This window comes from Candida parapsilosis, contig 006372 (genome assembly GCF_000182765.1).
Source record: "Candida parapsilosis strain CDC317 annotated contig 006372".
In the NCBI taxonomy this organism is placed as follows: domain Eukaryota; kingdom Fungi; phylum Ascomycota; class Pichiomycetes; order Serinales; family Debaryomycetaceae; genus Lodderomyces; species Lodderomyces parapsilosis.
In genome coordinates this window covers 1,243,227-1,263,991 of record NW_023503283.1, presented here as the reverse complement: position 1 = coordinate 1,263,991, position 20,765 = coordinate 1,243,227, and the positions used below count along the sequence as shown (strand labels likewise).

General features: G+C 37.9%; 7 protein-coding genes across 7 annotated transcripts; 5 read left to right on the top strand and 2 right to left on the bottom strand. All coding sequences in view use genetic code 12, as the record gives it.

Moving 5' to 3' along the window:
• Nucleotides 1-35: 35 nt before the first annotated feature.
• Nucleotides 36-2,462, bottom strand: NOP14 (snoRNA-binding rRNA-processing protein; the record flags this gene model as incomplete). Its single annotated transcript, XM_036811475.1, has 1 exon — nucleotides 36-2,462. One exon carries the CDS (start codon nucleotides 2,460-2,462, stop codon nucleotides 36-38), a length of 2,427 nt encoding a protein of 808 aa, XP_036667908.1.
• Nucleotides 2,463-3,778: 1,316 nt separating this feature from the next.
• Nucleotides 3,779-7,759, top strand: CPAR2_405490 (ATP-binding response regulator; the record flags this gene model as incomplete). The annotated part of the gene is made up of 1 exon (XM_036811474.1): nucleotides 3,779-7,759. One exon carries the CDS (start codon nucleotides 3,779-3,781, stop codon nucleotides 7,757-7,759), a length of 3,981 nt encoding a protein of 1,326 aa, XP_036667907.1.
• A 171-nt stretch (nucleotides 7,760-7,930) lies between these two features.
• Nucleotides 7,931-10,813, bottom strand: ATG9 (autophagy protein; the record flags this gene model as incomplete). The annotated part of the gene is made up of 1 exon (XM_036811473.1): nucleotides 7,931-10,813. The coding sequence occupies one exon, from the start codon at nucleotides 10,811-10,813 to the stop codon at nucleotides 7,931-7,933; it is 2,883 nt and encodes a 960-aa protein (XP_036667906.1).
• A 2,771-nt stretch (nucleotides 10,814-13,584) lies between these two features.
• Nucleotides 13,585-14,592, top strand: TRY4 (Try4p; the record flags this gene model as incomplete). Its single annotated transcript, XM_036811472.1, has 1 exon — nucleotides 13,585-14,592. The coding sequence occupies one exon, from the start codon at nucleotides 13,585-13,587 to the stop codon at nucleotides 14,590-14,592; it is 1,008 nt and encodes a 335-aa protein (XP_036667905.1).
• Nucleotides 14,593-16,045: 1,453 nt separating this feature from the next.
• CPAR2_405460 (uncharacterized protein) lies at nucleotides 16,046-17,455 on the top strand (the record flags this gene model as incomplete). The annotated part of the gene is made up of 1 exon (XM_036811471.1): nucleotides 16,046-17,455. The coding sequence occupies one exon, from the start codon at nucleotides 16,046-16,048 to the stop codon at nucleotides 17,453-17,455; it is 1,410 nt and encodes a 469-aa protein (XP_036667904.1).
• Nucleotides 17,456-17,517: 62 nt separating this feature from the next.
• On the top strand, nucleotides 17,518-18,831 carry CEM1 (fatty acid synthase; the record flags this gene model as incomplete). The annotated part of the gene is made up of 1 exon (XM_036811470.1): nucleotides 17,518-18,831. One exon carries the CDS (start codon nucleotides 17,518-17,520, stop codon nucleotides 18,829-18,831), a length of 1,314 nt encoding a protein of 437 aa, XP_036667903.1.
• Nucleotides 18,832-19,408: 577 nt separating this feature from the next.
• CPAR2_405440 (uncharacterized protein) lies at nucleotides 19,409-20,722 on the top strand (the record flags this gene model as incomplete). The annotated part of the gene is made up of 1 exon (XM_036811469.1): nucleotides 19,409-20,722. The coding sequence occupies one exon, from the start codon at nucleotides 19,409-19,411 to the stop codon at nucleotides 20,720-20,722; it is 1,314 nt and encodes a 437-aa protein (XP_036667902.1).
• Nucleotides 20,723-20,765: the final 43 nt, after the last annotated feature.

The window sequence follows — 20,765 nt, the reverse complement described above, 5'->3', positions numbered from 1 at the left end:
CATCTCACCCAAAGCACTTGTTGATTCACAATTGTTTACCTTCTTTGCCTCTTTCTCTCCCTCTCATACTGATTCTTTTCAGCACCTTCATCAGCTTGAATAGTATTAACAATATTAGCCATCTTACGATGATACTCATCATACATCTTTTTCTTTTCATCAATTTGTTCACGGGCGACAAACCTATTCTCATATCGAATATCCTTCAATGCTGCCTTCTTTTCCTTCTTCAATTGTTGTCTCACTTTATTCAATTCTTGACGATCTTTATTCTCATCATATGACTTCTTATCAGGATTGAAATTCTCTTCAAATTTGGGTGCCAAAGTGGCGATGGCGATTGACTTATGGTGTTGTAAAGTCAATGGTTTAAGTGATGTGTGAGCTTGGTGGTGGAGTTTGGTGAATTTGGTTAGGAGTTGTGGTATTGGATCAATTGTAGTGTACTTGACGATATGTTTGAGGAAAGACATGTATGACTCTAGGAGGTAAATAATGGAGGATTTATCACGCCACAAGTTGATGCTCTTGTCCATTAAGTGAATGAGTTTGATTAAAAGTTTGGCTTTGAATGCTGAGGTGTTTGCATTGTGGAAGATATCATTGATTGAAAGCATATGATCTTGGGTAAACTTGGTTGATTTGAGTAAGTCGTATTTAACCGATGGATTCGCCAGTGATAAGAGCTTCGAATTATCAAATTTCTCCGGTTCAGGAATCAACATCAATACCAGATGTTCAATAAAATTAACCACTTCGGGATCAAATCTTTTCGAGAATCGTTGATATTGCAACAACACATCAACAATGAAAACACCCTGGGCTAATTGTGACACATCGCGAGGATGATAAATGATATTACTCAAAATTTGATTCATCAAAATGACGCTTGGTGTAACAATCAAATGATAATGATCTGAAGTTGAAAATAACCAAGCCACAATGGCAAAATACATTAAATCACTAGGGTTCAACTGTGTGGCTCCTTGACTTCTTGTTTCAATATTAGATAGAAAACTCCTCATCCGTTCAACCAATTCTTGATTATATGAATTGGCCAAATCTTTTAATATTTTGACAACAGAATCAAATGGTTGAAAGCGGTCAACTAGGTGCAAAGTGTACTCAAAGAGTATACAAACAAATTGGTTCATTTTCTCCTTATTTCCCATGGCTAAATTGGGCTTATATGCGTCGCAAACTCTCTTTATATGATTAGCTTGCTGATCAGGGTCAAGGGAATCCATTTGAGTAGCAAATTCCTCCACAGAAGTAGGCATCAAAACGGGTTGCAGCTTTGCTGATTTGGATCTCGTCGTGTTGCTACCCTCACCTTCAACTACCTCTTCTAACCCTTCTTCTTCTTCCTCATCATCTTGTTTTATGCTAAATCCATTCTCTTCATCTTCACTCTCACCACCCCAGAATCCATCACCATCCAAATCATCAGCTTCAGCTTCACGATCATTAAAACCTTCCATTCTTTTCAATCTATCTTGTTCCAATTTCTTTATTTTTTCCTCATGTTCACGTCTCAATTCTTCATCAGTTTTGGTTCTGTCTGCAGGAGCAGCTCTCCTATCATATGTCAATTCACGTACTTTATTATCGTATTCAATATCTTCCGGTGCCTTTTGCAGAAATGTTGGTTTAGCTATGGCTCCTTGTGCCGATTGTAAATCTTGCATAATGTCACCAAAATCTTCATCCAATGAATCGATCTGGTCTTGAGTCTTGGCAAATGTCTGCTGTCTTTGTTGTTTGTAATATTTAGATTTGGCAATGATTTCTTTCATCACTTCATTCTTGGATTTCTTTCGTGATGGAGCGTCATTTACTTCAAGTTGATCCTCATCAACGTATTTGATTGTCTCTTCATCATCCAACGACAATGCTTGCCCAGAATGGGTTAATTGAAACCCACCATCATCGTCATCATCATCGTTTTCGTCTTCTGCATCAAAAAAATCTCCATCTTCGTCATCGCTTTGCAATGAATATAAACCCTTCTTTTTCCCACTAGACGCGACTTGTCTTTCTTTGGTGAATCTCATCAACATCTTCTCCTCTTGACTCAAATGAGAATCATTCTCACCAAATCTTTTATCCAAAATACCTCCAGTTCTGCCCCTCTTTTGCCTCTCCAAATCATATTGCATCTTCATTTGCTTTTGCATGGCACCGTTTTTAGCCGTCACTGCATTATGTTGTTTAGAACCAACTTTAACAAACCCATCTTTAGAGGCTATTGTTATGTCATGTTTAGTTCTGTTTATCCTTTGATCGAATTTATTAAATTGATCTCTAATCTCATTCAAGTTTTGTTGTCGTAAATCTCGATCAACTTCATTTCTTCTTGATGTTTTCGATTTGGTATATTTCTTTTTGTTTGTGTTTGTTTGACCAATGAGGCCCTTTTCTTTTAATGCAGACTTGAGCTGCTTTAGTTGAGAGCCTGCCATGATTGAAGATGAGTCGGTACAGGTTGCGTGTTGGATGGTCTGTGCTTGCACCACATTTTTTTTTTTTTTTTTTTTCGGTCTCAATTTCGCGATGACATGAAGTGCGGCGGCCTAATTGACGCACCACTGGCTGCGAAGTGTGCCTAACTTAATGGAGTGAAAGCAGTGGTATTTGTTGGTTAAACAACTGGAGGAATTGTTTGAGAAGAATAAGGTAAAGCACTGTTAAGAGCATATTTTAGCTAATTTAATCCCCAAAGTATCGCTTGTGACAATTCTTGCGTTTGTTTCTTGAAGAATTTATAATTGAGGGAGTTATTAAAAGAATTCACCCTGCAAAGAAGCGTCAAACAGTTGTCTAGAGATGAGTTACTTTTACATCTGATGAGACACTTTCCTTATACCAACGAAGTTGTTGTTTGCGTGATGTAATTTGACTCTGCCGGTGTCCAATCAAGCTAGATCCGCAAACGTAGTGTCGCTGGATAAGTGCTCAAAAACCAGATAGCCATCTAGCCTATCACCACGACAAAGTCCCCATTCCATAGGCTTTTACGTCTTCCTTACTTGATGTTACACTTCAAATAGTTGAAAACAATTTCAAGTTGTCGCAACTTACAATCTTTTGTCATCTCGTATTTTAATGTCCTTATTTTTTCGCCTGTCTATAGCTTTTACTCAACAATATTTTTATTTTAAATTTATTACAACAAGCAAAAGGCTGTCAATCAGTGGTATGTTGTTGTACCTGCTTCAACTAGCATATGTAAACTATACATATTATATATATTACCAATGCAAATTTTGATATCCTCTGGTTTTAGTATTTTACTTTGAAAGCAAAGATACCTCTTTGACACGTTGTAACAGAGACGGAGCTCTATTCACACAAAAAAGTATAAGGCTTTGTTTAATTGTGTGTTCTGTTAGGATTTGTGTGGTGATGGATCAGAGAGGGCATCCGCCTCATTCCTTTTTTTCTTCTCACATTTTACAGTAGAAACAAGTCTTCTATTGTTCTATTCATTTTATTATTTTTTTTTTTTTGTAATTCTCAAACAATCGAAACATACACAGAAGACACATACATATTTTACGACTCATTCAAAAGAACTGAATCTCCTCTGGTATAACATTAGGGGTACTGGTCTTTGGACAATAATTGAAACAGATTGCCACTAGAATAGAGCAACGGAGATTATATCATTCGACTAGCCACACTACCTCATTTTTCACGTTTGCTTTTTTCCCCTTTGATCAAACTGTTTTCAGCTAGAAAACAGGTTTCCTGAACCACATCCCTCTCAATGCAGAAGATGAAGAGATTAAAGATTGGTATTAGGACCCAACTAATGGTTCTTGTTGGGTTTGCATCACTACTATCGCTTCTTATTCTTGGTCTTGTCACTGGTATTTACTTTAGCAACAACTTGAGAAATCTACGATCAGAACGACTAGAGGTTATATCACAACTAAAAGCTACCCAAGTTAGCCAGTCCATTACATTCACCCAAATAACAGTGGCATCCTTAGCACAAGTGGATAGAGTACGAGATCCTTTGCTGTTGCATAAACAGGGAAATGACCTGTCGGACTTATTTGATGGAGTGGATTTACTATTTTTGCAGTATACATTCACTGATCAATTTGTATCTGCCAGATTATACGATATGGATTGCAATATTGTTACAACAACCAGTGATGAATTTGTTGTTGTCAATAATGCAACCAAGGACATGCTATATCCCATACCCGATGGAGGACCACTACCAGAATTAGTTGAGCTGTATACGCATGATGAAAAATATCAATTTTATTACACAGGACCCCTTCCGAACAATACTCATGTGACTACTGACCCATATTTTGCCGGAATTACAGTTGCTGTTTTCGACGTGGACGATCCTGATATGATAATTGGGTATCTATCTGTCATTGCTTCGGCGTCCTCCATTTTTGGTGCACTCAACTCAACAACGTCCAGTGACTATTGGACTATAGCAATCGAAGCAGTCTACAATGATAGCACGTCTGATTATGATGTTAATAGAACTGCAGGCGAGCTTGTGGGTTTTGAATCAGTTTTTCCAAATAATGGGGCACTCATTCAGCCTGACCATTTTTACAACATCAACAACTCAGTGCTTGTGGGGCCTGCGTTCAGGTCGAATAAGACGCTGAATGTTGTGAGAAATATGAGATCAGTAACCGGGGTCAAACTTTCGGCAGCATATTACAAAATTCAGTTTAGTAACTGGCGATGGTTGATTATAACATCTCAAAAACAATCTTCCTTTAATGCACCGGTAACCAAAATGACCCACATAATTATCGGAGTCACCATTGGTGTAGGTTTTTTCATGTGCTTCGTGACTTTTACATTGGCCATTTGGTTCATTCGACCGATTACCAGGCTCAAGGAAGCTACTGAGTCTATTACTAGATACAAGAAGGATAAAAAGGGTGGTAAGAAAAATGCAGACAATGGTGGCGATACACCACCGCCCGATTCGAGTGATACATTGAATGATGAAAAGCTTTCTAAAAGGGATAGTGTTCACTCAATGTCAACTAACGGATCAGAATCTGGCTACTCCAGCGGAATTCGATTACCTTCGAGAATTCCTAGATCCAAGATGCTTTTTAAGGATGAGCTTACTGAGTTATCAGAAGCTTTCAATATCATGACCGAGGAATTGGAGAAGCAGTATACTCATCTAGAAGATAGGGTTAAATTGAGGACAAAGGAATTGGAGGCATCAAAAATAGAGGCCGAGGCTGCGAATGAGGCAAAGACTGTGTTTATTGCCAACATCTCACACGAATTACGTACCCCATTGAATGGTATACTAGGAATGTCATCAATAGCCATGGAGGAAGAAGATCAAGATCGATTAAAAGATTCACTCAAGTTAATTTACCGATCAGGTGAACTTTTGCTTCACATTTTGACTGAATTGTTGACTTACTCCAAAAACACACTCAACAGGTCAAAGTTGGAGAAATCGAATTTTCAAATTCTTGAAATTGTTTATCAAATACATTCAATCTTCACCAAACTAGCATTGGATCAAAGAGTCAACTTCAAAATATTGATCAAACCTCAAGTGTTTAGGAAGTTGATTCTTTATGGGGACTCAAATAGGATTATTCAAATAATCATGAATTTGGTTTCAAATGCGTTAAAATTCACTCCTGTTGATGGATCTGTTGGGGTCTCATTCAAAATGATTGGTGAATATGATTATGAGAGATCAAAAAGGGACAACTTTGAACACGTATACATTCTCGATAATAATGTCACCGACCCCACAAATCTATCTTCAAGGTTATCAAGAACTCAGTTGTTGTCTCCAGCAAGACCAGCCTCGCCATCTTCACCAGCTTCACCACAAAACAAAGCTCCGGTTTTGTCACCGGTATTTGAATTTGACAAATCTAATGATTATTTCAGTGAAAAGCCAGTATCAGCATCTGGAACTACCAGTACCGACGCAAACAAGACGGAATCAAGGAAAGCAGCCAATGACCCTGTCAATGGAAGCAATTCCGGATCTTTCGGCAGCAACAATGCCACTGCAGTCACTAATAACGACACGAACGAAACTAATAATGACAATAATGACCAGAAAATAAATACAAATGTAACTGACGACGACATGCATTCGATTGCAACTTTAGCAACTGTGCAGTACGAAAACAAGATACACGAATCACAATTCAACAATAAACCACTTCCACTGACTCCAAATATAAGTCCCGGGAGCTCATTGGAAAAAATCCCGACACGAAACAGTCGAACTCCGTCTGTCACAACCATAAACTTTGATCACACGTATAGAGCTAACCAAACATCGTCATCTGGTGAGTTTAAGACGTATCCTGCTTTGGACAAACGATCTGAATTTGATACCAACATGTCTAATCATGAAATTGTCAAGGACAATAAAGCATTCAGAATTAGGAAAATGTATAAACCAAAGACCTGGGTTGTTCAAATCAAAGTAACTGACACTGGATCTGGTATCGAGCCGTCATTGCAAGAGAAGGTATTTGAACCATTTGTACAAGGAGATCAAACTTTAAGTCGAAGCTATGGTGGAACTGGATTAGGCTTGAGTATATGTCGACAACTATCGAAGATGATGAGAGGAACTTTAACTTTGGATTCGACAACCGGTAAAGGTTCATGTTTCACGTTGACACTACCATTACCGCAAACGGGAGAAATTGTAGTTCCTCAGCAAGATTTAGAAATGTTTTGCGATGATGAATTCAACCCCACTGCCAAGAGTAATCGAAAAGTGGCATTTGACGAAAAAGCAGTTGTTGTACACAATGATGCCAATGATACCACAATGACATTGGAATCAATCAAAAAGAGTAATAGTACTAGTAGTGGCTCATCAACAGGTGAAGGTGTATCTTCAGTCACTAAAAGTGAAACGTCAAATTCATCAGCTTCAATGCATGGTGACGGTGACAGTAATGCTCAAGAGCGGAGCCACCATACTGATGATCCTGAAAATGAGGAAAAAAATTCATCAGTACTGCAATTGAATGCGAAACCGTTGAAGCGCTCAGTTAAGCCCACCAAGTCTAAAAACAATCTACACAATTTGCTTGCCGAGAAGCCCGAGTTGTTTCATCAAGGATCCACTGGTACTGCTAATTCTGGTATGGATACTAAATCTGTCGATTCTGATGAACAACATTATCAAAGCAATGGACACCATAAACTTCAGCCAGCTAATGATGTTGTTGATGCCAATGGCACTGTAATCAAAGCCAATGGCAAATCCCCCAAGCATCGTCGCAGCAACTCCCATTCATCAAATGAAGACATTGCTTCGCTCAAGATCTTGATTGCTGAAGATAACAAAGTAAATCAAGAAGTAATCAAACGAATGATGAAATTGGAAGGTTTCACCAATTTGACAATGGCATGTAATGGAGAAGAAGCGATTGAGTTTGTTAAATTAGCCAATGAAGCTCATGACCCTTTTGCTTTAATCTTTATGGATGTGCAAATGCCCAAGATTGATGGGTTATTAGCCACAAAGCTGATTCGACAGGATTTACACTTCCAAAGACCTATAATTGCCTTGACTGCATTTGCTGATGAAAGTAACGTTAAGGAGTGTTTTAGTTGTGGTATGAATGGGTTCTTGTCTAAACCAATCAAGAGAAATAATTTACAACTGATTTTCAAAGAGTTTAGGCCACGATTATTGGAGGATGCACAGAGGAATAAAGTTGCTAATGGGCGAGCTGATGATGTGGCGATGGAGGATTGAAGAAGGGTCACCACCAGAAGAGTTTATTTTTCTTTTTTTTTTTTTTTTTTCATCTTCAGGGTATTTTCAATTTTATAGAGTTTTAATTTATAGAGATTTACATTTTAAGGGTCACATCTGTAGATTGCAGATTTTGTAATAAATTAACAGCTGGGAAGCTATAGGGCATCCTTATACATTGCGATTCATATCTTGTTTATAGAATTGATTTAACATTCCCAATACTCCTCCTTTCCGTTTAGATTTATTTCTTGTTGTGTCATTGTTCAAATCATCATCGACTCTATTGTAATTGAGTTTGAATATTGAATCAGACAATTCATCATTATCATCATCACCATTACCATTGAAGTTTGTGTAACCATCATCACGAATTGTATTGTTATAGTCAAGCAGTGAATTCTTCAATGGTTGTTGTTTTCTTTGTGTCAATCCTTGGTTCTTGACACCTCCTGCACCAGCTTCGTCATTGTAATTATCCATAAAATGGTAATATGATTTAGCCATTTTGTCATCTCTTTGTAAACTATACATTTCATCATCTTCAAAATCACTGAGCTCTGAATCAGATACGTCTCTTTGCAAAGACACGGTGGATATGCTCTGCTGTTTCAGGTTGAGCTTTAATTTGTTCTCCTTCTTTTTCTTCTTCTGGCGTTGTTGGTGTTTCCTCTCGGCCATCATATTTTTGTCCTTTTCTTCAAAATTAAACATGGCAAAGTAACAAACATACCCTAACCCATCAACATGTATACTATACTCCCTAAAGAAATCAACAATGGCACCACTGTTTTGTGACACTTTGAACCATAAAATATATGGCGTTAAGATTAAACTCAAAATCTCATATGCAATAATGACAATTTTTAATGAATACAATTGACAAAATTCATTACGTACTTGAATCGTGTGTAATTTCTTTTTCCATGATCGAGGTAAATAATGAGTGAATTTAGAAAGATGCCGCAAATTAGATTCAGGATCATACATGGTTCGATTTGTTGAAAAATGTTGTTGATTTTGCTCGGTTGCCGCATTGGATGCTGACGACGAAGTTGATGACGATGAAGTGATGGCCCAAACAGTACCGAATATGGAAATGTAAAATAGTACAGTTTTACCTTCAGTTATCTCAAAAGACCAAAATGATTGTGATTCATTGTCCAAGAAAATACCCAACACAACAAGCACTGCCAAAATCGATCCACTGATAAAGTTAGCCAACTTCATTCCATTCACGACAAAATACCCCTTGGGGAATTGGTCGATATACGTATTTGCTGTGCTCGTTGACAATTGTAGTCTGTTTTGGAAAAAATGTGGCAACTCATTAAACTCACGAAGTTTCCATTCAGCATAAGGTGTATACTGCCTTAACCCGATGATGGAACTTGGATTTGATTTATATTCATTGAAGTACTTGAAGAAATACAACAAGACGAAATAAACCACAATAAATGGACAAAGAATGACATTGATCATAGCAGCCAACTTGAATCTCGATGTCAATTCTCGTGCCAACTGATTCCGATTATAATCCTTTAAAATTGATCCATTTATTTGTCCCTGTTGGTTGAAAATGAAATTGTCAATGCACAATTTCAAATTCCATTCCAATGTCTTTGTTAGTGATTGTTTTTGATCCATGAACAAAACAGATAAATCCAAAACGTCCTTGTTTATCAAAGCAATAGTATAATTGTCTCGTCTCATTATTCGATTGGCAATATCATGCGCATCCAAGCGGATTTTGGATGACAAGTCGTTAATGTAGTGATTTTCATTGGGATGCTGTGACGAAGTCAAGCTATTATAATCTTTGAGCAACATTAAGCGTTCAACAATTGTTTTCCAACTAATGGTCAGTAACTCATCATCGCCAACGTTTAATAAGTAATGATAAAAATTTTGAACTTCTTTCAATTTGTATGTAAAGTCAAAATATAGCTGAATTGTTCGGAGAATAATATAAATTGCAAACCCAAACACAAGAAATTTGACCATAAAAGGGATCCGGCTAGTAAAATCCTCTGCTACTATATCAGTCAACACATAATGCATTCCATCGCGATGTTGCTCATAAAACAATGAATAGTCAATGCCCCATTTCAAGAAAATCGTAAACCCAATGATGAATACAAGTATGACCAAATCGACAATTCTCGAAAGTACAATATTTAGCAACCCTTTGCCCCGATAGTAGTAATAGACATCGTTCAAAAACTCATCCATATTTGTGATGTTTGCCCACAAATACAATGCCCGTTCTTTCGGAGGAATTACCAATCGATTCGCTCTTGATCTGGTTGGTTTGTAGTTGGTATTTACATATGGTTGCTGAGGAGGCTTTCGATACTGTTTTATTGTATTGTGAAGCGGAAGAATATGTTGAGAGTCCTTGACGAAAGCAGCTCCAGGCTGGTGTTTCGAGTGAGATGGTTCTGGTGTTTGGGTTCCATTGGATTGTGAATCAGCAGCAGCCCCCAGCTGCTGCAGTTGCTTTTGCTGCTTCATTGATCTCGCCTTGTTTGGTTTTGGTCTCACGTATGAATCTGAACTCGACGATAAATCAGAATCAGACTCAGACTCGAGTAAACCGTTCGAATTTGTCATTGTATTTTGCGCAGCTTGCAAGTTACCCATCGGTATAGCATTAGGTAGTAGCAGCTCATCAATATTATCTTGAATTGCAGGAGCAACATCAACTCCTCTTTTCAAACCACTTTCGGTGGCACTGACATTGGCACTGACATTAGCACTGACATTAGCACTGCCACCGTCATTTGCACTGCCTGTTGCATTGTCGTCGCTAAGTAATGATCTCCGTTGTTGTTGTTGAAACGCAGTATCAAATTCGGGATCATAATATTGATAGTTATCCTGCATCTGATTATATATCGAGTTCAACCCAAATATTCGTGATAGGAAGGTATCCTGGTTTTGAGGATTCAGCTGCTCTTGGTCATCAATGTCGTTATGTGCAGCTGCGTCGTTGCTGACACTTTCTTGACTATATATGCTGTTAAATGCATGGTTATATGGGTTTGATGACATGTTGCTAGCAACATTAGACAAAAGAGATGTGTTTCTCAAGTTATCAATGTAACAAAAAAGTGTGGTTTGTTATCTTTGGGTAGAGAAGGATGATGATGTGCGCGACTATGTTGCCATTAAGAATGATAAAAGAGCACTTATGTTTGTGTCATGGAATATGCGACACTGTATTTGAGACATAGGTATACAATTCGATACTAACGACCGAACAGTTACATAGGATTTCCCAAGAGAAAGGGAGGAGTACTACGTTAGAAGAGGTAATCCAATAGTGTACTTTTCGCGTACCACTTTTAAGAATATTGAAGGTGTTGGAGGTTCAGATTACAGTTAATACTCAAACAGCCTTACCACCTCCATGGAACAGGCCAACCATTGAGTTTGAACATATTCCTGCCTAACAAATGTTACTCCTCATGAGCTAAGTACTTCAATTAGCTTACCTCTATTGTCGCTTTTGTTCAAATTTTACTATGTGCTGTTCTAAAAACCGGTGTATTCCAAAAAACCCACTTTTGAAAGAATCAAAAAAATCCTCCAATTTCTCTTGTTTTCCCGACCTATTGAAATTTTTTGTGTTCCCAATCGGGTAATTGTCGATAATTAGTGTGCTCCTCTATTTGCCTCCTGTTCAACCCATTAATATTATCCAATCAAATAATGGTTACCAAATAAAGGTGCCCCCATAGCAGCATAATAGACACTCAGATATACTGTTTTATTCTGGTTTTGGATATGGAAGTAGACTATTTGCGTGGCATTTTGCAATTTCGACAGGCGACTCCAATATGAAACTGAACAGCCAAAAGTCTAGACCATTGCTCTAATATAATTTGCAAAGAGACAACGGTGCTGCATTAGATTGAGATCCCATCATATGGCTCCGTGGTAGAAAAGTGTGTGTTTTTTCAACAGATGTACGTTATTATACACAAAACCACCTTTTGCAAATAAAATTGGCCTATACATTGCTAACAAAAACTGTTTAAAATAGCCATATCCACCATCCCCTTTTATTTCCATACCATATTACGAGAATTTTGTGTGGTGTTAAAATGACCGTCCAAAAAATGGGCTTTTTGTAAATTCAAAAAAATCATTTTGGTGTCGCGAAATCTGGGGAGAAAAAAATAAAAATACCAAAAAAAAAGAGGATTTTTGTACAAATCTTACTTCGCCTTACATTTCCTTGTAAAGTCAAACAATCTGTGTTGATACACTGAAGATGAAAATGTTTGAACCATGGGACTACAATAGGTATAGAGCCGCTTCACTACCACGTATATGCCCATAGGGAGCACAATATCAATTACGAAGAACTTTAACTACGTCTTTCACCCCTCACAGGAATAAAGTTTCTGCGCTAGTTGTACGTTTGGCTTCTATCGCGTGTAATGGTCACGCGTGGGAATTATCAGCCTTATTGTCACATTCTGTTCTTTGCAATCTGTGAAGAACAGTGATGTTGTGTTGCTTGCCGTAGTCGTGCATGTGGAATGGTAGTTCCCCTCCTTTTTCTCCTTTGTCAAATGTACAGAGCAAAATAAAACAATACACACACAATTACACATTATAAACTTTCCTTCCGTACATATTACACACGTTAACTTTTGACTAGTAGTATGTTATTCACTACATCTATACTTTTTAGGCTAAATGGAACTCCGTGCTTACGATGAAAAAAGAGGGGCGAAGAGTTTGAAAATATCGTGATTACGAGCCAAAGCTCTTTAGTCTTTCTACAATCAATATAACTAGGAGGAGAACCAGATAGCCTATTACACGATAGCGTCTACATTTTTGGACAGGGGCTTTTTCGATCGTCTGTTTATTCTTTCGATGGTTATCAAGCGACTGTGTAACATTGGTTTGGTGTAGAAAAGTAAAAGGCGTCTTTTTTTCTTTTTTTTTTTTGGTCGGACTTTTGGGAAATCGGAATTGTGACTTTATTGTTTAATTTTTCTTTTCAAAAAATCACTTTCAATATTATTTTTTGTTTTTCTTGTTTCCTTTTATTCTTTATAGATGACTATCATCTCTCTCTTTCGTTCGACGTTTTGTATGGAACTTTCTTCTGCTTCTTCTGCTTCTTCTTCTTCTTCTTCTTCCCCACTTCGTACATTTATCAGGGTGAGACATTCAACAAAAGAGAGTGTATTTCATAGATTCTACATGTTAATACAAAACCAATGCATTGGTTTTGAAACTAACGGTGTTCCATTGTTTCCTTTCTTCTTATGCTCCTTCATTCTCACTATTATTACTCACAAAGGGCAAAATGTATGGTCTAAATACATAAAGAAACCACCACAAATCATAGTCAATGCCATTGTCATTGTCATTTGTTATATTTTAATTTTCACCTTGTCATTTTGTTGTTACACACACTCTTTGTTTTAGTGTAGTCTTTTTTATTTATTTTTGGTCAATAACATATGGTAGCATAACTTCCTTTCAGCCATACGCAATTTTTTCTTTACCTTCCCCACTTTATGGTATTTTGTGTAACGCACTACTTTTTACTAATAAAAGTATGGGCTTCTCTTTTTTACCACTTACCTTGAAACTATAAAGATCAGCATATATATATATATATATATATATATATATAGAATCGCATACGCCTACCTCACTCATCCCCCTCAACATTTTCTTGAAAACGCCTATTTTGTATACATCATTTCCAAAACGTATCATAGTACATTACCGAATATCTTCCCTTTCTACACATAGAATATTCAACTACTACTATTAAACTATTTTTATTAATGATGGCTTCATCAGCACCAACTTCTCCAATTATTGCAAACTTATTGTCAGCAACAAACAACAACAACGACAACACCACTGAAAGCAAACAACAAGAGCAGCAACGTACAACCAATGCAAAGAGGTATCGTCGCCTGTCATCGATGTCAAGCAACTACAATGACTACCCATCCACAAGTGCCTCCAGTTCTATTCGTAATAACGCCAATACCAATAACTACACAGCATCACCTATAAATACGACAACGTCGAACAATTCCTCTAGTTCACTAGATTCAGGAGCTTATACCACCACATCAGAGGAGGAAGAAGAGGAAGAAGGAGACGAAGGCGAGGAGAGAAATACTACAGCACATGCTAATGACGACACATCTTCTACATCAACAAGCAGAACGAAAAAACTCAAAGTTGACACCAAAAACTTTGGATCTAAGACAGCTTCTGGTCATTCACGTATATTTAATTGTAAATTGTGTCAACGAGCATTCACTAGGGAAGAACATTTAACGAGACATGTTCAATCCACCCATAATAAATTGAAACCATTCGTATGTGGCATATGTACCAGACCTTTTTCAAGACGAGATTTATTACTTCGACATGCTAAAAACTTGCATGATGGTAGTGAAAAAGCCATATGTCGGATACGGAGATCTTACAAGAATAAAAGAAACGATGAGAAGGTGAAGCTTTATGTGGATCGTGGTGGTCTTCTCGGCACTGGTCCTGGTCTTCTTGGTGGTGAAGGTAACAACAATTCAAGACTCGATGGAGTCAATGAATCTGCTAGATATGGTTCAATAAGTGACGAAACTGAAGGATCAGAAGAGGATGAAATGGAAAAGGAGGAACATATTTATACAAACAGAAAAGTACTACCCTTGTCCAGTAGCAACGATAACCGTCATCACACAGCAACTTCACCCACGTCGAATGGACTAGGATCACCTATTGATGAATCACCAGAAACAAAACGATTAAAAATGTCAGTCAACATGTTAGTTAGTTAGTCACCTATGTTCTATATGTATAGTATGAGTAATCAATGTATATGTTTTAAGTGATGACAATATGGTAATGTGTACTTGTGGTTGTTATTCGGGTTTTGTTTCCGTCAGCCGGCTCTTTCCACGGGCATTTAATTATTCATCTTATTGTTCTTATTGTCTTCTCTCTACTTTTACACAATCAATAATAACAACGACACTCGGGTTCCCTTCTTTTCTTTGGTTAATTTTACGCAACTGAAATTAGTAAAATTTCTTTTTTTCTCCTTCCCTTTATTTGAACGGGGTTTTCCCCACGGGGTTACTTTATTCGAAAAGTTCGTAAAGAGAGAAAGGGGTGGGGCGAGAGAACAAAAAAGAAAACATTCAGGAAAGAAATTAATCGGCATTAAGAGCTACCAAACCATCTTTATACTAACAATGTATCCTGTACAACCTCTAAATGCTCGCGGAGAGAGAGACAGGGAGGGGGGAATTGCTCGGACCGTTCCGCTGTACTTGAGCCGATGGTGGGAATATATACTTTGAAAGGACTTTTACAAGAACAAACGTTTTTCTGTAACTTTTACTCCATCGTCAAGTTCTCTGTTTCTCCCTCAACAAAACGTATGGATTCATTCGTCTAAATCACATCCACTCCGCCGTGTGGCTATGGAGAAGCCACCACAGACTCTCAAACCAACGTGAACGACCCCCACACACAAGTACTCCACGACCTTGTAGAGTTAGGCTCTTCCCTTTCTAATCTGTACTGTACACTACCCTTCCCCACTAGGATCTAACTCACTCACCACTGAATACACTTCTTTAGTCAAAGAAAAGTCAATAATCACGTCACAATTCCGGAAGTTTCTTTCTGCAACTTTATCTGCAAATCAAGTCTTTACGTTCGTCACTGAGTTTGAATATAGAGCTGCATACCGTCATCTAAAATGCGAAATACCAAAAAAAAAAAAGGAGTGGGGCTTAAACTATAATTATCTTTCTTACCCAGTTCTAGCACGAATAAGAAGTATGTTACTTCATCTTTTTAAGCTTACATGGCAAGGTTTTTTTTAGACCCAGCTCCCTTTTCTTTTTGGAACCATGGATGGGCTGATTTCAAATAAACCTTATGGTAGTTATCCCTTCCCGGAGTTCATTTAGAAGCGCATTCAAGAGATGCTAGTTTGCGCATTGTGCTTGAAATCTATGTGGTGCTTATCTGTAACAAGTTTGTAGAGAAGGACGGAATTGTCGGGGTTTAAAAGTAGTTCACTTTTCGGCGAAGCACTGATAGTCCTCAGTGTAGAAAGTTACACCTCAACTATGTAATTCAAAAAGGCTTTAGGTAGTATTACAAACTAGGTGCTACAACAGTGGATTCTTTCACCTCGGCGCACCGCGAATCAAGTTGTGCTTTTGATCTTGTAACAGCTATATTTAGCTAAAAAAGCAAAAAAGTCCGATGGTAGCAATGAGCGAAACTCAGCACAATCGAAAATCAAAATTTAGAACCGATTCGATTAAAGCCCATCGCATATGCATCGTTGGAATGAAACCTTTGTTCATCTACCCCATCTCTCAATCATCCACCTGGTACATCATTATAACTGATACTCTGAACCATTTTTATTTCAATGCCGACGATGGCCATGCATATTGGCAATTGAGTGATTTAGTTGAAAAGTATGGTGTAGATATTGAGGAACTTCTTGCACAAGTTAATTATGATCAGTTGGGGCTCCTTTTTGCCAGATCAAGGGGCTTAAGATTGAGAAGCCACAAGACAGACAAGAGTGGGGAAAATGTAAGTACTGTCGGAGGCGATCAAGAACAGCTACATATTAAAAATGAAGTTGAAATTGTATATGAAAACGAACCCGTTGATAAAAATGAAAACGAGACCAGTGAAAAGCTGAACCCAGTTGAAGAAACTTTTCATGTGAAATCTGCCGGTGGGAAGGGGATTGTCTCGGGATACTCATCAAGTGAAGATGAAGAAGAAGATGATGATCAAGTAAAAGCTGATGAAACACCAAGTCATGGAGTCCATCAAAAAGCCCCCACAAATGACAAAGACATTACAGATGACATAGTTTCCAAAGTCTTGGATCAAAGGGATGATGAAGAGGAACAGTCCGATAACCACAGCCAAATCTCACTTGATTTATCAGTAGATGACGAGTCGGAGGAAAAAAAATCAGCTATCGAGGAGTTTAAGCAAATGTTGGATAACTACTCATCACAAATATCGTCATTTGATAGTTGGGATATTATTGAAGATCAACTAGTGAATGAATTTATCAAATATCCTGTATATCATGGAATTGGGTCAAGAAGAGAGAAGCTGGATATTTTCCTCGACTGGGTTGACAATAGAGATCTAGAAGAAAAAGCGGAGGATTTATCAGATGAGCAGGAAGAGGAAATGGTGTTTCCAACTGGAAAGATACAATTGCTATCCTTGCTACAAAACCACAAAGACCAAGTGAAAGCTTTATTTTATCAAGAGTTTTACACATCTCATTACAAATCTATAAACCAGATTGATCTACCGAAATCGACAAAGGAAGAAACATATGGTAGTTATAAACAGTTTATTCAGGATTTCGCCAAGTTTGAAAGAGACTTCAAAAAAACAGCAGAGTATAAAAAGGGTGTCAATGTCAAAGTAATGAAGTTGGATGAATATCTTTCATCACAGGAAAGTTTCCCCAAGGGAACATTTACTATATTTCCTGAATTGTCCTTTTTCGACAATTGGATTCGATTATTGAATCAATTTTTCAAGAATGAGGTCACAATAGCGGAAGCGGAAATCAATTTTCTTCTCGGTGATGAAAAAAGATTAAATAGTTATGTAAGTAAGCTCAATGCATCGTAAGATTTATTAAATTCACACAATAACCAAATTCACTTCGAAGTCGTTTTGATATACGCTACTAAATGACAAGAGTAGTGGTTACAGGAGTAGGGATAATTTCACCGCTAGGTGTTGGACTCAAACACAATTGGACGAGACTTATTGCTGGTGAGTCAGGAATAACATCCACAACGAATCTACCCAATTACTCCCAAGACGGGTGGGACAAGATCCCATCAAAAGTCGTAGGAGTAGTACCTGAAGGTCCATTGTCAGAGGGAAAGTGGAATCCAACCGAACACTTGACACCTGGAGAAATCAAACGAGTGGCGAAATTTAGTCAATATGGATTGGCATGTACACAAGAGGCTATAGAGGATGCACAATTGGATCCATCAAGATTGCGAAACTCCAAGTCATTCGGTGTTGCCGTTGGAAGTGGGATTGGCTCATTTCAAGATGTATTTGACAACACCACTGCATTTAATCAAGGTGGTTACCGCAAGGTACAACCGTTGTTTATCCCCAAACTACTAAACAATATGGCTGCGGGTAACATTTCCATCAAGTACGGATTGAAAGGTCCCTTACATTCAGTATCAACTGCATGTGCCACAGGACTTCAAGCTATTGGTGATGCATACAACTTTATCAAGATGAATTATGCTGATGCAATGATATGTGGTGGAACAGAATCTTCAATTCACCCATTAGCATTATCTGGTTTTGCAAGAGCGCGTTCATTGGTGACTGATTTCAATGACGAACCAACTAAAGCAAGCCGACCATTTGATAAGGATCGAAATGGGTTTGTGCTAAGCGAAGGATGCGGTATTGTTGTTGTTGAAAGTTTGGACCATGCGTTGAAACGTGGAGTTACTCAGGACCAAATTTATGGAGAAATATTTGGCTATGGCTTATCAGGAGATGCATATCATATTACTGCACCACAGGAAGATGGCGAAGGCGCATACAATGCTATGAATCAAACTTTAACTCGAGCACAAATTGACCCCCAAAGAGTCAACTACATAAATGCTCATGCTACATCAACCACGATTGGCGACCGGGCCGAGAATAATGCTTTGTATCGATTGTTTTCTCAACTGACATTAGTTTCGTCAACAAAAGGAGCCATAGGTCATTTATTGGGGGCTGCTGGTGCTGTTGAAGCAATCTTTACTTTACAAGCTATGAAAACGGGTCAAGTACCACCGACATTAAACTTGGACAATCCGGGCGGAAAATTGGGTGATGAAGAGGATAAATTTGCCAAGTTTGATTATGTTGCAAACAAGCCGAAATTGGACATTGATATTGAGTATGCCATGTGTAATTCATTTGGATTTGGTGGGGTAAACAGTAGTTTATTGATTGGGAAATACCGTGGAGATTGAAGGCGGAAGTGAGGGACTTGTTGTGGTGCATTAATGAGCCATAACTATGTACAAAAACTGTGTGTTGAATTTGTGGGTTTTCGGTTGGTGTGGTTTCGTCCACCCGAGTATATCAGTTTGTGCACGTGCAAGTTTTGTGGCTACATAATTACGTAATCACTCGTAATCCATTTTAACACACAAACGTTTACTTTTTCTTTCGCTCATTTGAATGGGTGCAAAAACAAAAGTAATGAGCCACAGTTCCATTAAGATGATATGATTCGTAATTTTTTACACCTTCGGCTCATCGGTTAACGTGTTGTGGCTTATCTTTGGGCTGTTTTTAAGTTACCCACTAATTACACACAGGCCCACCCCCTTCCTGATAAAACTCAGCCGATGCAACTATAGCGAAGAAGTTGATCCCTGTTTTTCTTTTTTTTTTTTTTAATTTCATCCATCCACAGATTGATTCCAAATTGCTGTTTTTTTTCTTCGACATTTATCACCAACGAGACTCTTCTTTGTATACGGAGTATAAAAACGTCATTCCTTCCATTTGTCTCATAGTCATCTACATAATTGCAACACCAATATGTCTTCAACTAAAGTTCAAGAAGTTTCACGCAAAAGATTAGGTTCTCCTCTTTATGAGCCAACCAAACCCCCAGCAACCAAGAGATCAAGAAAAGTTCTTGTTTCGAAAGAAGAAATAGATGAAGCGGATCCGTTGCCTAGTTCAAAAAAGCACAAATTGGAAAACTCACTTGAACTTAAAGAAATTTCGACAGTTGAGACTATATCGCAAATCTCTTTCAACCAGCGTCATCAATCAATCTTGTCAATCACTCATTTCAAACAACCATTACAAATACAATCAGACTACCCAATACCCGAAATATCACCCTATGAAATCCTAGTCCAAAATAGAGCCATTGGATTAAACCCCATTGATTGGAAGGGGAAAAAGTATGGGTTTGGCATTTATCATTTCCCATGGATCAATGGTCGTGAATCAAGTGGAGAAGTAGTTAAATTGGGCAACAAAGTCAATTCTAAAACTAGCCATCATCTCGCAATAGGAGATAAAGTGATTGTCAGCTCAACTAGTTATAGAGATAATCGTACATCAACATTTCAACAATATACAGCCATTGACTCACGTCTCGTTTGGAAATTACCACCACAGTATACATATGAAGATGGAGCCACCATCGGTGTTGGGTTAGTCACGGCTGGCATATTATTCTACAACTCATTTGGATTCGAATTATCCCCTATGCCTAAAGTGCATAGTGGTACGTTGTTGATTTGGGGTGGGTCGACAATTGTAGGCATCTATGCTGCCCAATTGGCTAAACTACATGGATTAACAGTGATTGCCATAGCTGGAAACAAACATGCACATTATTTAACCCTGTTAGGAGTTGACTATATCATTGATAGGTTTGCTTCTGATGATGAGATATTAGCACAAGTTGAGAAGTTGTCTCCAAATGGAATAGATTATGGAATTGATTGTGTGTCCAAAGAAACCGCGATTAAAGTGTTAAATATGCTCGATTCCAATAGCTACAAATTGAAATCAAGTTTAAAAAAAGGAGCTAACGAGGATGGACAGACAGTTGACAGTTCTCCACAATTTGCAGGTGTTGTGGGAGTACCAAAGGAGGAACGGATCCCTAAACTGGTACACTTGAAACCAGTAATCATCAAACGATTTCATGAAGATGTTGAGTTTGGAGCTAACTTTATTGCTATAACATCATTGTTTTTACGAAATTCACAAATCAAACCAGCTAGATATAAACAATACAATGGTGGTCTTGAAATTATCGAGGATGCATTGAATGATTTGGAGAAAATTGGAGCCAATGGTGAAAAATACGTCGTTTCTCTCAAGAATTGATATCAGTAAGCTTATATAGATTTGGATTTGTCAAGGTTAACCT